The following is a 15,195-nucleotide window of genomic DNA, read 5'->3' as shown; positions in this document are numbered from 1 at the left end:
GCCTTGTATTTGTGGAAGTGAGCCTGGGGCCGGGCATTGTCTGAGGGGTTAGCGGAGCTTCCTGTGTTGGCGGGGGAGGGGAGGCTGGAGGCGGCCTTTCGGGGAAGGGGCCGGCCAGTGGGGCCGGCCAGTGGTCCCGGCTCCGAGGCTTGGCGACTCTTCCCTTCCTCTCCTCCTCTCTCCTACCCCATGCAAGGCAGGCAGGGGACAGGGCAGACGCAGATGGAGTGTGGGATCTCGGGGGGGTTGCTGGAATTGGGGAACAGAACTGGCCGGGCCTGGAAGGGAGAAGGGAGACCGGAGTCGTAGCAGACAGGCTTGGGGGTGGGTCAGGGAATGGCCCGTCCCCTTGCAGGGAATCTTTCAGCCTTTGAGATGCTTAGGCCTCGCCAGAGATCATGGGCATATGTGTTTGGATGGAAAGAGCACGGTCTCTGCATCCAGGTGGGCCTGAGTTCAAATCCTCGCTCTGGCTCTGGCTGTGCGGCCTCTGGCAGGTGATGGAACCACCCTAGGGCAGGTTTCTTTTCTGTAAAATTGAGGTTGATTGACTCCACCTGGAAACGTTGTCAGGCTTAAATTATGGCTCAGAAAATGCTTCATTTTCCCCTGGCTGCTCCTTGGCCCCGCACCAGTAGCCCCTGTGCCCCAGGACCCTCTCTCCCACCAGCCATTCTCGACTGCCTTTGTGTCTCCTGAGCAAGCCGGCTCTGGCAACCAGTAGCCCTTCTTCCCTCTGGTCCACCCTCAAGGTCATCTCTGAGTCAGGCTCACCCATCCCTCCTGATTGCTCAGTTATGTCTAGCACCTATCCCCCCAGCACCTATCCCCCGGCACCTATCCCCCCAGCACCTATCCCCCCAGCACCTATCCCCCCAGCTCCTATCCCTCTCACTTATTTCCTACTTGGGGGAAGGGGTGGCGGGGGGCGGAAGCCCGGGGCCTAGTGATGGCCCAGAAGCCTGGAAAGGGGGGAGCACAGTCTCTGAGGATCGTGTGGCCAGGGGGCGTCTGCCTGTGGGTGTGTCCCCTCCTGAAGCACCCAGCCCTCCCTTCACCCTCTCTACCCCACCCTCCCAGCCTGCAATGTGACTATCCACAACCGCTGTAAAGACACCCTGGCCAACTGTACCAAGGTCAAGCAGAAGGTGAGACGACGGCAGGGCGGGCCGGGGATGGGGGAGAAGGGTAGTGAGTGTGCGGTGCCCACGTGCCCTCCCCATTTGTTCCCTACCCTGTGTTCCTCAGCCCCCCTCCCCTCCTACGGAGGCCCAGGCCCCCTGCCCCAGGCCCTGCGAGGGCCAGGCCTTCACTGCTGTAGACAGATTCCCCCAGCACTGGCTCAGCTGCCCTGATGCCCCTAAGCGCAGTGTCAGCTTTCTCCTGAAGGGGCCAGGTGCCCAGCTCCAGCACCTGTCCTGGGCCTCGGGGTGACCTTTGGGTGTCAGCTGTTCTTGGCATCTCTCTTGCTCTTTGTCTCACAGCAACAGAAAGCTGCCCTGCTAAAGAACAACACTGCCCTGCAGTCTGTTTCGCTGCGCAGTAAGAGTAAGTAGCCGTAGGGGAATGGAAGCACCACCACCACCACCAAAAAAAAAAAAAGCCCTGGACCCTGGGCCACGTGGCCCATGGGCTCTACTGCTTGCCACCCCCCGCCCCTTGTGGCCATTCCCAGACGCAGCACCTCCTTCCCTCCAGAAGACGGGGCTGGTGGGTGCTACAAGGGGTGGTCTAGATGCAGCTGGACAGAAGAGTCTGAATGGAGCCGAGGGCCTGGGGCACTAGTCACCTGGGCCTGGCCACATCCTGGGTTATTGCTGTCAGTCACTCGCTGCAGTTCGGGAGAGTTGGCTGCAGCAGATGGAGTCAGTTCAGACAGCTTTGACCTAAAAGGGTAAAAAAGACCAGAGTCTGAGTCTCTGCTCAACCATTAGCTGAGTCACCCTGGACAAGTCTGTGAACCTTTCTGAGCTTCAGTTTGCCCATAGGCTTGTTGTGGGGAAGAGATAAGACGCAAGGGAAACGTCTTTGTAAACGTCGCAGGCATTGCACAAATGTCTGGTGGCATCACTGATACCATCTTCTACTGGGGCGAAGGGCGGGGTGGGAAGAGGAGACCTCATTTCCAGGGAAGGCGCCTGGGAGGCCCCAGTCTTGGGAAGGCTGCAGGGTTTAAGGTTTAGGGTTTGCCTGCTCAGCGTGGTCTCCGTGACCCCTCTCCCCCGCAGCCACCACCCGCGAGCGGCCTAGCTCTGCCATCTACCCATCCGACAGCTTCCGGCAGTCCCTCCTTGGCTCCCGCCGTGGCCGCACCTCCCTGTCGTTATCCAAGAGCGTTTCTACCACCAACATAGCCGGGTGAGCCTCTGTGCGGGGAGGGGGTCGCCAGGCAGGCAGGGGGTGCCGGGGAAGGCCGAGGGACCCGGGGGCCTGTCCCTGAGTCCAGAAGTGTGGACAGGTGAGAACCTAGGGTGACCCCCTCTCGGATCTGGCGTTGGTTGCCCACCTGGGACGGGATCCCCCTGGGGGTGAGGGTGACGCAGACTGTCTCCCCTCCCCTCAGACACTTCAACGATGAGTCCCCCCTGGGATTGCGTCGCATCCTGTCCCAGTCCACAGATTCCCTCAACATGCGGAACCGAACGCTGTCCGTGGAGTCCCTCATCGACGAAGGTGAGCCTGCGGGGCCGGGGGAACCTGGGGAAAGTGGGGGCTCTGAGAAGGGCCTGCAATCTGGGGAGGAGTATTCGGCTCTGAGTGCTGCGCTCACCGATGCCCAGGGGCAGAGGCCATCTACAATGAGCTGATGAGTGACTTCGAGATGGACGAGAAGGACTTCGCAGCGGACTCCTGGAGCCTCGCTGTGGATGGCAGCTTCCTGCAGCAGCACAAGAAGGAGGTGATGAAGCAGCAGGACGTCATCTACGGTGAGCCGGGGAGCCCGCCCCAGCGTCTCCCTCCCCTGCCTGGCCTGGCTGGGCCGTGTCTTTCCTTCTGCACCTCCACCTCTCACGACCTTTCCCTCACATCCCATGGGCTTCCGAGTCCCTGCCTGGCACCCCAGAAACTGCTCAGTAGGCCTCCGCCTCTTAGGACTGTGGGTTTCCAAGGCCCTGCCTTTGTCCCTTTCTTCAGCCCGACCCTCAGCCGTTACTCTGCCCGGGCTGTGCTCAGCTCTGAGCTGGAAGCCACGGGCGCGCAGGGGACACAGGTTCTTGCCCTCAAACTGCTTATGGCTCGAGGTGGCGAAGGCATGTCGATTAGCAATGATCAGGCAGTGACCTAAGATCATAATAGTTCAGAATGGCAACCTGGAAGTGGCCCCCCGCCCAGTCAGGGCCACGCCAGGATGGAGGCCGAATGTCCCGTTGTCCCTAGAGCTGATCCAGACGGAGCTGCATCACGTGCGGACGCTGAAGATCATGACCCGCCTCTTCCGCACGGGGATGCTGGAAGAACTGCAGCTGGAGCCCGGCGTGGTCCAGGGCCTGTTCCCCTGCGTGGACGAGCTCAGCGACATCCACACGCGCTTCCTCAGCCAGCTGTTGGAACGCCGGCACCAGGCCCTGAGCCCTGGCAGCACCCGTAACTTCGTCATCCATCGCCTGGGCGACCTGCTCATCAGCCAGGTGGGGAAAGGCGGGACCCGTCGGTCCATTGTGGGAGGAGGAGGAAGGAAGAGTGGGCGCCTCTTGCCTCCCAACTCCAAGAAGAGCTGGGGCGCTGGGGAGAGGCAGGACGCTGGCCCTCTTGGAGGAGGCAAGAGCTGTGTCCAGGGGCTCGAGTGCAGCTTGGGGGGATTTGCTGACCCAGCCTTGCTCTCCCTACTTCTAGTTCTCGGGCCCTAGCGCAGAGCAGATGCGTAAAACCTACTCAGAGTTCTGCAGCCGCCACACCAAGGCCTTAAAGCTCTATAAGGAACTGTATGCCCGAGACAAACGCTTCCAGCAGTTCATCCGGGTGAGCAGACCTCGCCAGGACCCAAGCTCAGAGTCTCCTCTGACGGCCCAGGCTCAGCCTCCCCTATTCATGTGATCCAGGGAACCACCTCTCCTGTGGGTGGAGCCCTGCGCTCTAACTCCCAGGTGCTTTTCACTCCTCTGTCTTGGTCACTCCTCGTGTCCAAGTCCTGTGGCGTCATCATCCCATTTTCCAGATGCAGATGCCTCATCTGGACCAGAGGGAGGATGTAAAGGCCCAGGGCAGGGCTGGCACCCGGCCTCAGGCTCTAAGCCCAGTGCTCTTCCTCTTGCCCCGGGCCGCCCCAATGCCTCCCGGCTGGCCCGCCCTGGCCCTGAACCCTGCCTCTCCCCCTGCAGAAGGTGACCCGCTCGGCTGTGCTCAAGCGGCACGGGGTGCAGGAGTGCATCCTGCTGGTGACGCAGCGCATCACCAAGTACCCCGTGCTCATAACGCGCATCCTGCAGCACTCCCACGGTGAGTGGCAGTGGGAGGGGCGAGGTGGGGCCTAGGAAAGGCCCGGGGTGACCAGGGGAAAGGGGGAGGATCAGCCTCGGGCCGGTGGGGGACCCTGGGCAGCCTCTGAACGCGGAATCAAGACAGGATGGGAACTGGGACTGGAAAGCAGCTGGCTGAGCCGCCCCCGTCCCGACCCCCACCCCGTGCCAGGGATCGAGGAGGAGCGCCAGGACCTGACGATGGCCCTGGGACTGGTGAAGGAGCTGCTGTCCAACGTGGACCAGGACGTGCACGAGCTGGAGAAGGGGGCCCGCCTGCAGGAGATCTACAACCGCATGGACCCCCGCGCCCAGACCCCGGTGCCGGGCAAGGGCCCCTTCGGCCGTGAGGAGCTTCTGCGGCGCAAGCTCATCCATGACGGCTGTCTGCTCTGGAAGACGGCGACTGGGCGCTTCAAAGGTCAGTCTGCGTGGCAGGCCTGGCGGGCAAGGGTCCCGGGCTAGACACAGAAAGAAGTATCCAGCCCTTCTGACCTTTTGCTGCAGCCCTACACTCAGGGTGTCACCCAGTGGGAGGGAAAAAGCAGAATCTCTATTGCAGCAAAAGTCTGATTTCTGGATTTAACTTCATGGACCATACAGAGATTTCCGTATCAGTGTTTATTCATTTCTTTGGAATGAATCCCCAGAGAGCTACCAGTTTAATGAGGCAGAGAGAGAAACTTCTAGACTAGAGGATAAAATCAGCAGTTGATTCCATCAGCTAGAATCCCAGTTACCAGGACTGGGGAATGGGGAGAAGCTTCGGGAGGCCCCAGAGGAGGGGACTTAACCCAGTGAAGGGTGGACAGGGTCAAGAGAGCAAGGAAAGAGCAGAGAGGTTGTGCTGCTGGAGGTGGGGTGTCCTTTCCCACACTCTCTTCCCAGAATGTGTCTGTGCTGGGAAAGTCTTTCCTACCTAAGTCAAGGCAAGACACTGCAGCCTTGGCTTTGAGGGTGAGGAATGAGGGACAAAAGTAAACTGATACTGGGGGCAGAGTCTGTCTGGGCCTCTGTACCCGTGTCATTAACCCAAGTCCATGGCTTGGATACTGTCAGTCTTTACCAGCCTTTTCCTTCATCCCTTTCTCTCCTTCCCATCCCTCCCACGCAGCAGCTAAGAATATAAACCATGGGGGGTTAAAAATAGCAAGGCTGGAGAGCTTTATTTCTGAAGCATTTTAGCAAAAGCCCTCCCCTTCTGTGTGCCCACAGCTCAGTAAGATCCCCAAGGACAAAGGGTGAGTGTGCATTTTCTTGCCTGGACATCCAAGTTTTATAGACTTGACCTTTGTTCCCTCCCTCCGTCTTAAAATGCAGGACCCCATAGAATTTGAGAGCTTGATGCACAAAAGTGTTTAATTTTGAGGAGTTCCCATTTATTTATTTATTTCTTCAGTGCTCATGCTTTGGGTGTAAGGTCTAGGAAACCGCCTCCTATTATAAGATGTATAAGATATTTCCCTACATTTTCTTCTAAAAATTTTATGGTCTTAGATCTAATGTTTAGGTCTTTGATCCATTGTGAGTTAATTTTTGTATAGGGTGTGAGATATGGGTCCTCTTTCATTCTTTCGCATGTGAGGATTTGAGAGCTTGAAGGGGATGGACAGAGAAGGAAAAGGAAGGAGAGAAGTGGTAGGGTTGAAGAGGATAGGATAATTCAACCTTGGGGGAAATAGATGGATGAGGGGAAGGGTAGCTTACCGTTTTTTGGGTTTTTTTTTTCATTTACTATTTTTATTGAAATAACTTCACACACATACAGCCCATACATGGGGCTTACAGTCTTTTAAAGGAAAGAAACTAACTCGCTGTGCCCACGAGCACAGAATAAGAAGTGGGAATATGCTGAGGCAGGGAGATTTAAGTCGGGTTCCCATAAGGTCTTAAGCTAGTTGTTAGAAGTGGAACTAGAAGGCTGAAAAAGGGTGGCCCTCACTGCTCTGGAAATCCTTTTGGATGTTCACAAAGATTCTGGATCCTTTAACCCAGGAAAATGCACATGTATGTTAATACATAAAATTATTTATGCGACTTCCGAGGGTTTACATGGCCCCTGAAGCTCAGCAGTGCCTATCTTAGGGGTCGGTAGGCCCCAGGTCTGTAGGTTAGGTGAGGAGACACTGGGTGGGCCTTTGAGGCTCCTTCTGGCTTAAGAAGAGGCTTCATCTGTAACACGTGCATTCTTCCCCCACCCGGCCCCTGTTTCTGAGCTGTGAGAATGAGGAGGTGGGAGGTCTGTAAAGGTAAAGGAAGCAGACTAATGGAAGAGAGGACTTGGCGCTCTAACATGAAGGGGTAACCCTGCCCTTGAGAAAGAGGGAAACCCAGCCACTCAGACCCTCTAGTGCTGACCGACCTCCGCCTTCGCCTGCCAGATGTGCTGATGCTGCTGATGACAGATGTGCTGGTGTTTCTCCAGGAGAAGGACCAGAAGTACATCTTTCCTACTCTGGTGAGGCCCTCCTCCTTCCCATTTCTCAACATATTGTAACTAAAATTACAATTTAATAATAAGTGAGGCTCCTAAGAGGTATTGCCATGCACAGGCATGTTTACACCTAAGAGGCAGGGCTGTTATCATCATCCTCATTTTGTAGGTGATGTAAGTAAAGATTATAGCTAGTTAAATGATTTGTCAAGGCGCACGTGTTTCTAAGCCCTCTCTGGCTGGCTCCAAAGCCTGGGCTCTTAACTTGTATTGTAGGTTGACTCTTCCTTCAGCCCTTCGGGCGTTCTGGAAGGACTGAAGACCTGAATATCCCAGGGTTGGGGATTCCCAGGCTTAATCCTTCCTTCCCCGTGACTGGCAGGATAAGCCCTCAGTGGTGTCACTGCAAAACCTCATAGTTCGGGACATTGCCAACCAGGAGAAAGGGATGTTTCTGATCATCGCGGCTCCTCCTGAGATGTACGAGGTCCACACCGCCTCCCGGGATGACCGGAGCACCTGGATTCGCGTCATTCAGCAGAGCGTGCGCGTGTGAGTGTTGTGCCTGCGGCGGGGCAGGGGCGCCACCTCCGGGCACCTGCCAGCTTGGGCTCTGGGCCACCGTTCTCCCTGGGAACAGAACCCGGCGTTCACAGGTGGGGGCAGAACTAAGAGAGAGATGAGAGATGGTGCAAGGCTTATCTAAATGACCCACCTCTGTTCCTCCATCCTGTAAAGTCACACTGTCTCTGTTGACAAGTCAGACCACCTTTCAGATGCAGCAGCATGAGCTAACAAGCAAAGGAATACTTCGAGCTGCCACGTGGTAGTTAGTATGCCTGCCAGCCCACAGTACCATTTCAGCCGCTTTAACGTCTTGGGCCTGTAGGCAGTGGGCAGTTATTTGGATTGTATTGCATTTCATATTTATTTTCTAAAAATGAATAAAAAAGAGGTTAATGAAAGCACTGATACTAGAGATAAGAGGAACAAGTCTCACAATTGAGCAAGTCTCAGTACAATGCAAGCTAGAAGGAGATTATCTCGTATGCTAAAGCAGCAAATCTTTGCTTCTGTTGAATAGGCATTAGATTTAAACAGCTGTGTGTCTGATTGTGATGGAAGAAAAAAAAAGACGAGTAAAAGAATATGCAAAATAAATGTTGAAAATGGGTTGTTAAAGATTATTTCTAGTTAGGATTGTATGTATATTAGCTCTCAGGGAATTGATTTTCCATTTTATAAGATGCAGAACTTCTTTTTTTTAACACTTCACATTTTTGACTTTTGAACAGATTTTTCCAAAACACGTACAAAGGTATAAAACTGCCTGTTCTAGGAAAAACAATTCAAAATACCAGTCTCATCGACAGTCGAATCCATAGTGGCTTCTTGATTAATACTGTTAATCTTCATAATTGTGAAAGTTTTAATTAACATTATTAATTGCAATTTGTTGAACTTCCGCCATGTGGAAAGCAGTGTTACATTATTTTAATACTAATTCCAAAAACTCTGTGAAGGAGATGTTAACCCCATTTTTCAGGTGAGGAAATAGAGAGGTAACTTCCTGTGGAGTCAGGATTTGAACCCATTTTGCTTGATGCCAAAACCTGTCCTCATCCTTCTCCAGCGGTGGCGTTTGGAGAGGCACAAACCAGTAGAAATAGAAAAGATCAGGCCTAAGGAAAGGAGAGGGTCATGAGTGAATGAGGTCAGGCCTGGGGGCTGACTGGTCTTATCAGAAGAGGGGAGATTAGGGCATGTTTGGAAAGGAGAGCAAGACCCCAGAGGGTCAGAGAAGGCCGAGTCTTGTTCTGGAACCTCGCTCTCTCCCCACAATTCACCCGACCTGTCCTCTCTCTAGATGTCCATCCAGGGAGGACTTCCCCCTGATAGAGACCGAGGACGAGGCTTACCTGCGGCGAATCAAGAGTAAGTCCCCACCCCCAGGGAACTCTTCAAACGATTCATGATACAGCCACACAATAGAATACTGCACAACTATTAAAAAGAATACGATGGATGGCCCTGTGGGGCCTGACATTGATCCATAAACAAAATAAATTAAGTGAAAAAAGTGAGATTTGAAACAGTGTAAACTATATGCTACCATTTGTGTAAAAATGGGGGGGATGAATATATTTTATATAATAATATATATGTGCACATGTTTTCTGTGTATGTGTGATTTTTTTTAAAATATATTTTTATTTAAGAAAACAAAGAATACACTTAGAACCACCAAAAATGGATATCTTGGTTAGCTTAACCATAGGCATATTTAAACAAAGTATCCAAGAATCATTGTAAAATGTGTTTGCACAGCAAGTTTTATAGGCCAATTTAAAATTAAGGGAACAAGAAAAAAGTCTGCAAATTCAGACAGCGTTTCTTAAATTCTAAATATTAAATATTAACTTAAATACCATTTGATCAGTTGTCGAAACTGTGAATGTTCTCAAAATGTCAAGTAGAAAGTTATTACAAATATCTATGTTGCTATAGTAATGACCTATGTGGAAAGTAACTTAAGTTTTTCACCAAAGGGCCTTGGATTAGTCTAGGGTATGAACTAGACTAAACAAAAAGCTCAGCTACTATATAAAAATCAGTTGCTTAAACATGGTAGATGATTATTTCTTTCCACATAACAGTCCAAAGCTGGACTGTGCAGGGTGGTACGGCAGTTCTGCCATTTTCTACATGAAGTATTCATCCCTAGCTCCAAAGTAGCTGCTCCAGCTCCCGCTATCATAGCTGCATCCCATCTAATCCAGAGGAGTAAAGGATCAAGCTGCTGGGAGGGTTTAACATTCATTTCTTTTAAGGGCAGGTCCAGAAGAACTTGTATCCATTGGCCAGAATTTAGTCACATGACAATGTCTAGCTACAAGGCAGGCTGGGAAATGTAGTCTTTAACTGGACAGCCATGTGCCCAGTTGAAACTTGTAGGCATTCTCTAATTAATGGAAGACAGGATGTTTGAAAACTGGTAGACAGCCTGCAGTTCCTTCCACAAACCTTTTTTACTTTTGTTTTTAAAGCAAAAGTGCCTGTTATTTCTAGCCCTCAATAAATCGTGGTCATTGGTTTGCTTTCTTTTTCATAAATGCAAGTAAATAAGTAAATTAAGTAAGTCCCGTCACTCTGCCCAGCCCTGCTTCCCTGTTTCCTAGGGCTGTCCCCCCACTGCCTCTTCCGGGCACCCCTTCAGCCCTCCTACACTCACCTGTTCCTTGTCCACAGTGGAGCTGCAGCAGAAGGACCGGGCACTGGTGGAGCTGCTGCAGGAGAAGGTCGGCCTGTTTGCTGAGATGACCCATTTCCAGGCCGAAGAGGATGGCGGCGGCGGGCTGCCCCTGCCTACCCTGCCCAGGGGTCTTTTCCGCTCCGAGTCCCTCGAGTCCCCTCGTGGCGAGCGGCTGCTGCAGGACGCCATCCGCGAGGGTGAGGGAGTTCCCAGGGAAGGGTCCCAGCTTGGCCACCCACCCAGGGAATGCGGGCACCTGGCTAGGCCTGGACACACACAGACAAGGGTGAGGCCGGAAGGGGGCCCGGCCTTGCTCTTTTCTCTTTTTGTTAGAAAATTTTTTTTAATTTTTGCTGATAAACAACGTACACGCACATACATTCTTAATGTACAAACATTCCATACTTTGTACAATCAGTGGCTCACAATATCATCACATAGTTGTGTATATTCATCACCATGATCATTCCATAGAACATTTGCATCACTTCCGAAAAAGAAATAAAAAGAAAAAAGAAAAAACTCATACATACCATACCCCTTACCCCTCCCTCTCATTGACCACCAGTATTTCCATCTAATCCAATATATCTATTTTTTAATTTTAACATTTGTTTATTTATTTTTAATCTATATATTATACTCATCTGTCCATAAGGTAGATAAAAGGAACATCAGACACAAGGTTTTCACACTCACACAGTCACACTGCAAATGCTTTATCATTATATAATCATCTTCAAGAAACATGGCTACTGGGACACAGCGCTGCAGCTTCATGGCCTTGCTATTTTGACACATCTTGTGCTGTATATACTTGTGTTGCCCCTTACGTGCCTTTAAAGTGCGAATGTGGTTGTGGGTGCCCCGCTGCCTTGGGGCGCGGAATATTCCCACGGGTGTGCCCTGCGTGAGGGCAGGCCCTGCCCGCTCCCCTAGGCTCTGTGCGGTCCTGTCTTCACTCTTCCTGTCTCCTCAGTGGAGGGTCTGAAAGACCTGCTGGTGGGGCCTGGAACAGAGCTCCTCCTCATAGCCCGGGAACCAGCCCCGCCTGTGGAACTGGACAGCGGTGGGAACACAAGTCCTGGGGTCACTGCCAGTGAGTGCCAGGGCAGGGGCCGGGCAGGGAGGGGGGCCAAAGAGAGGAGGCAGGAGATACCCAGGATCAAGTGTGGCCAGGGCCTGGGGCAGTGAGCTCAGCCCGTCCTTTTCCCTGTGAACAGATGGTGAGGCCAGAACCTTCAACGGTGCCATCGAGCTCTGTAGAGCCGACTCAGACTCCAGTCAGAAGGTGGGTCCTCACGAGCTTCCAGGCCTCAGAGGCTGGGCCAGGGACAGCTGGCCTTTAGATCCTCGGTGCAGAGCTGGCAGGGCAGGCCCCAGGGACCTGGGGGCCTGCTAACTCCTCGTCCTTGACCATTTCTCGCAGGATCGAAATGGAAATCAGCTGAGATCTCCCCAGGAGGTGAGATGGAAATTGAATAGTAGGCTGCAGGGAGGGTGTTCGCAGCCTGAGAAACTGGAGCCTAATTTGGAGCGGGGAGGGGCGACACCTCACAGTACCTTGAGTCATCTTGCCCCCCACTCCCACTCCTTTTCAACTTCTGGGCAGTTCTCCTGCCTCGAAGCTTGGGCCCTGTTCCCACCCTCTCCTCTGTCCTCAGGAGGCATTGCAGCGCTTGGTCAATCTCTACGGACTTCTGCATGGCCTTCAGGTCAGTGAGGGGAGCGTGCACAGAGGGGCCAGGCTAGGAGGACCCAGACGGTGGAGTCCCAGTTAGGAGGGGTGGAGCCATCCTAACCAGCCTTTCTAAGCATTCTGCAATCCCAGCTCACCAAGAATGATGGCTTGGGCCCTGGGATTGGGCATGAGGGATAGAAGGAAATGGGCTGGAGGCTGGGGGGTGGGTGGGTGCTGATATGCCCACCTGTGCCCATCCCCCTCCCAGGCCGCTGTGGCCCAGCAGGACACGTTGATGGAAGCCCGGTTCCCGGAGGGCCCTGAGCGGAGGGAGAAGCTGTCCCGAGCCAACTCCCGGGATGGGGAGGCTGGCAGGCCTGGGGCGGCGCCCGTGGCTCCCGAGAAGCAGGCTACGGAACTGGCATTGCTGCAGCGGCAGCACGCGCTGCTGCAGGAGGAGCTGCGGCGCTGCCGGCGGCTGGGCGAGGAGCGGGCGACGGAGGCGGGCAGCCTGGAAGCCCGGCTCCGGGAGAGCGAGCAGGCTCGGGCTGTGCTCGAGCGGGAAGCAGAGGAGGCCCGCAGGCAGCTGGCCGCCCTGGGCCAGACCGAGCAGCTCCCGGCCGAGGAACCCTGGGCTCGCAGGCCGCTGGACCCGCGGCGCCGTAGCCTCCCTGCAGGCGATGCCCTCTACCTGAACTTCACACCCCCGCAGGTAAGGAAGCTTGGATGGAGCAAGAGAATTGACACCTGGGATGGACATAGAGGGTCGTGAGAACCTGAAAGAAACCAGGCTGTTGGAAATCAGAAGCCCAGATGAAATCAGGCAACTAGTTTGATGGATATTAAGATATTGGTAGAAGAATCAGAGAAATTTGGAATGTGGGGAGAGGTGGGTGAGTGTTGGAGGAAAAGGACTTGATTGGAGCTCTGCAAGAAGTCAGTTGGTGGTGGGTCTACTGATGGGGGGTCTTTGGTGAGCCGCAGTGGAGAGAGGGGTTCTTAGGGCTCCAAAGAGCCTGCTGCCTCCCCGGGAGCCAAGGCTGCCGGCTCCACGCTGCTCATTCCCCGGTCTGCCGCTTTCCCTCCTGCTCCCACAGCCCAGCCGAGGCCACGACCGCCTGGATCTGCCTGTGGCTGTCCGCTCTGTCCACCGGCCCTTTGAGGACCGAGAGAGGCAGGAGCTAGGCAGCCCTGAGGAGCGGCTGCAGGACAGCAGTGACCCCGACACTGGCAGCGAGGAGGAAGGGAGCAGCCGCCTGTCTCCGCCCCACAGTCCGCGAGGTGAGACCTGCTGGGAAGATGGGATAGACGTGGGGCGCAGCGGGGTCCAGCCTCCCTGGCTGTGGTCTCCAAATGGTGTCTGCACCCTGGAGCACAGGACAACTTAGGTCAGGCCCTAGCTGACCACTGAGGTCTGCAGTGGCTCTCGGGAGGGTGCATTCGGGCTCCCTGCCTCATCTGATGGTGAATGGCATGGTGGAATTTAGGGCCCTCCCTGCGGGTCGGTGATTATTCCCAGCCTCTTCAAGTAGAAATAGATGTTCAAAGCACAAAAACTTCAGAGACCTCCAAGTTCTTAGTTTGGTCTAGAAAGTAGAACGTAGCCCCGAACCAGTATTTTGTATTTTATTAATGAGATTGCACATTTGTATGCTTACAAAGCCACCTACATGGGAGCACAGTGCTGGCTTTGTTGGTGGGTGTTTCCCTCCCTCGGGGTCGCAGGCCCTGTGCCATCTCTTGGGGAGGCGTTAGGACAGGGGCGCGTCCTCGCTGGAGCCTCTTCCACTCACTGGCCTTGCTCCGTCCCCCTTTCAGATTTCACCCGAATGCAGGACATCCCGGAGGAGACGGAGAGCCGCGACGGGGAGCCCATAGCTTCAGAGAGTTAAGGGGGGCCCTTCCCCCCTGCCCTGTGTCCCCCTGAAGAACACTGCTGAGGGGGGCAAATCTTGGGGACTCCGATCTGCCAATGGTGAGGGAACATTTGAAAGAACTGCCGATTGACCCTTGCCAGCTCGCAGACCCCTCGGCCTGTTAGGGAGCTGGGGGTTTAGGCCACAGTGCCCCCTGGTGGCGTCCAGAAGGAATGCCACGGATGCCGATTTTTCATGCCTTCTTCCCTCTACTCTAGGAAAATTTATTTATTTATTGTTTATTAGTTATGGGGGGAAAGCGGAGATTTAAAGGACCAGGGACATGGGAACCAAGCCATAGGGATTCGGGGTGGGGGAGGGGAGCCTTGTCCTTTAACACTACTGGGGTATATTTGGGCTTTTCCATGCAGCTGCTGGGTTCTCCCTGACAACACCCACCTGGAAGGGCGCCTGCAGCCACGGGCCCTACTGCCCCTGTAAGAAGGGAAGCGGGCAGGGCCATGTCCCTGTCCCCTCCCCTCTCGGCCTCTTACCGCTGTGTCTCCCTTCTCTCTGTCCTCTGGAAGCCCCAGGAGATAACCTGGCTCCCCAGAAGTGATGGACTAGACTCTGGGGTGACTATCCTGGTTTGTTGGGGAAAAGGGGGGAAAACCCCACAGGGACCAGAATGTTTTGTTTTATTTTATTTTTTCTTTTTTGTACCAAAGCCAACTGCACGTGTTTTATATTTTTAAGAGAAGATTGTAGGCAGTTAGAGACCAGCCTTCTACCTCCACATCTCTGAAGAGCTCCAGGGGTGGAGGAGGGAGGGGAAGTGTCTTCTCACCTCAGCTACAGCAATGGAAATCTGTTCTGACCTCTTCCCCGGCCATTTGGAAAAAAGAAGCTCTAGGGTGGGCTGGGAAATCTCTACGAACCCTAAACTCATCCACCGTCTCAGCAACCATGACCTGAAACCTCAGTGTGAATTTGGGGGAACTGACCCCCAGTGTCCAACAGCCCTAGCCATTTTTCTGCCAATTTGATTGTAAAAAAGACAAAAACAAAAAACAAACAAAAAAAACATCAAGCAGGGAAAATTAAAAGACCTGGAACCCCATGAGTCCTGTCTCAATGTCTACCAGCCCTGAGGGGAGATAGGAGTAGAAGAGCCAGGCAGGGCCCTCGGTTTCTCCAAAAGAAAAAGCCTTCTCCTCTGCCTCACTGGAGAGAGGCAGCACCTACAAAGGAAACTGCTGCAAATTTTCCTTGGAATAAAGTGCAGGATATTCACAAATACAAGGCTATAAATAAAGGGACGCATTCAGTTGGGTTCCAGTGGCAGAGTTGGAGATTCCAATATTAGAAAACTTATTTTCATCTCATTTGTTTGCCATGCTCAGCAATTGCACCAGCCTGTGCCCCCTTCCCTCTGCGCAGTTCCTGCTACCCTGTCGGTGTCACTCGGCCGCCACCCTGTTCTGCAGTGTCAGGGCCCTGGGTCACCTCTTCAG

At 53.7% G+C, this 15,195-nt stretch overlaps 1 protein-coding gene across 10 annotated transcripts in view; it reads left to right on the top strand.

Annotated features, from left to right (window-relative positions):
• The window catches only part of ARHGEF2 (Rho/Rac guanine nucleotide exchange factor 2), a 47,722-nt gene extending 32,921 nt beyond the window's left edge, over positions 1–14,801 (top strand). For 9 of the 10 annotated variants that reach the window (XM_077156425.1, XM_077156424.1, XM_077156426.1 and 6 more), the window contains 20 exons: positions 1,081–1,148; positions 1,485–1,548; positions 2,229–2,358; positions 2,564–2,673; positions 2,781–2,927; positions 3,379–3,629; positions 3,835–3,960; positions 4,320–4,437; positions 4,630–4,878; positions 6,839–6,915; positions 7,274–7,443; positions 8,759–8,826; positions 10,141–10,341; positions 11,124–11,243; positions 11,368–11,435; positions 11,574–11,609; positions 11,809–11,859; positions 12,094–12,537; positions 12,923–13,106; positions 13,644–14,801. In XM_077156425.1, coding sequence (XP_077012540.1) covers positions 1,081–1,148; positions 1,485–1,548; positions 2,229–2,358; positions 2,564–2,673; positions 2,781–2,927; positions 3,379–3,629; positions 3,835–3,960; positions 4,320–4,437; positions 4,630–4,878; positions 6,839–6,915; positions 7,274–7,443; positions 8,759–8,826; positions 10,141–10,341; positions 11,124–11,243; positions 11,368–11,435; positions 11,574–11,609; positions 11,809–11,859; positions 12,094–12,537; positions 12,923–13,106; positions 13,644–13,717 — 2,756 coding nt within the window. In that variant the 3' untranslated portion in view covers positions 13,718–14,801. The remainder of the gene's footprint in view (positions 1–1,080; positions 1,149–1,484; positions 1,549–2,228; positions 2,359–2,563; positions 2,674–2,780; positions 2,928–3,378; positions 3,630–3,834; positions 3,961–4,319; positions 4,438–4,629; positions 4,879–6,838; positions 6,916–7,273; positions 7,444–8,758; positions 8,827–10,140; positions 10,342–11,123; positions 11,244–11,367; positions 11,436–11,573; positions 11,610–11,808; positions 11,860–12,093; positions 12,538–12,922; positions 13,107–13,643) is intronic. The other variant, XR_013173991.1, reaches the window with a different exon arrangement.
• Positions 14,802–15,195: the final 394 nt, after the last annotated feature.

Source organism: Tamandua tetradactyla, chromosome 4 (assembly GCF_023851605.1).
Source record: "Tamandua tetradactyla isolate mTamTet1 chromosome 4, mTamTet1.pri, whole genome shotgun sequence".
NCBI classification, from domain to species: domain Eukaryota; kingdom Metazoa; phylum Chordata; class Mammalia; order Pilosa; family Myrmecophagidae; genus Tamandua; species Tamandua tetradactyla.
This window is presented reverse-complemented; position numbering and strand designations above follow the sequence as displayed.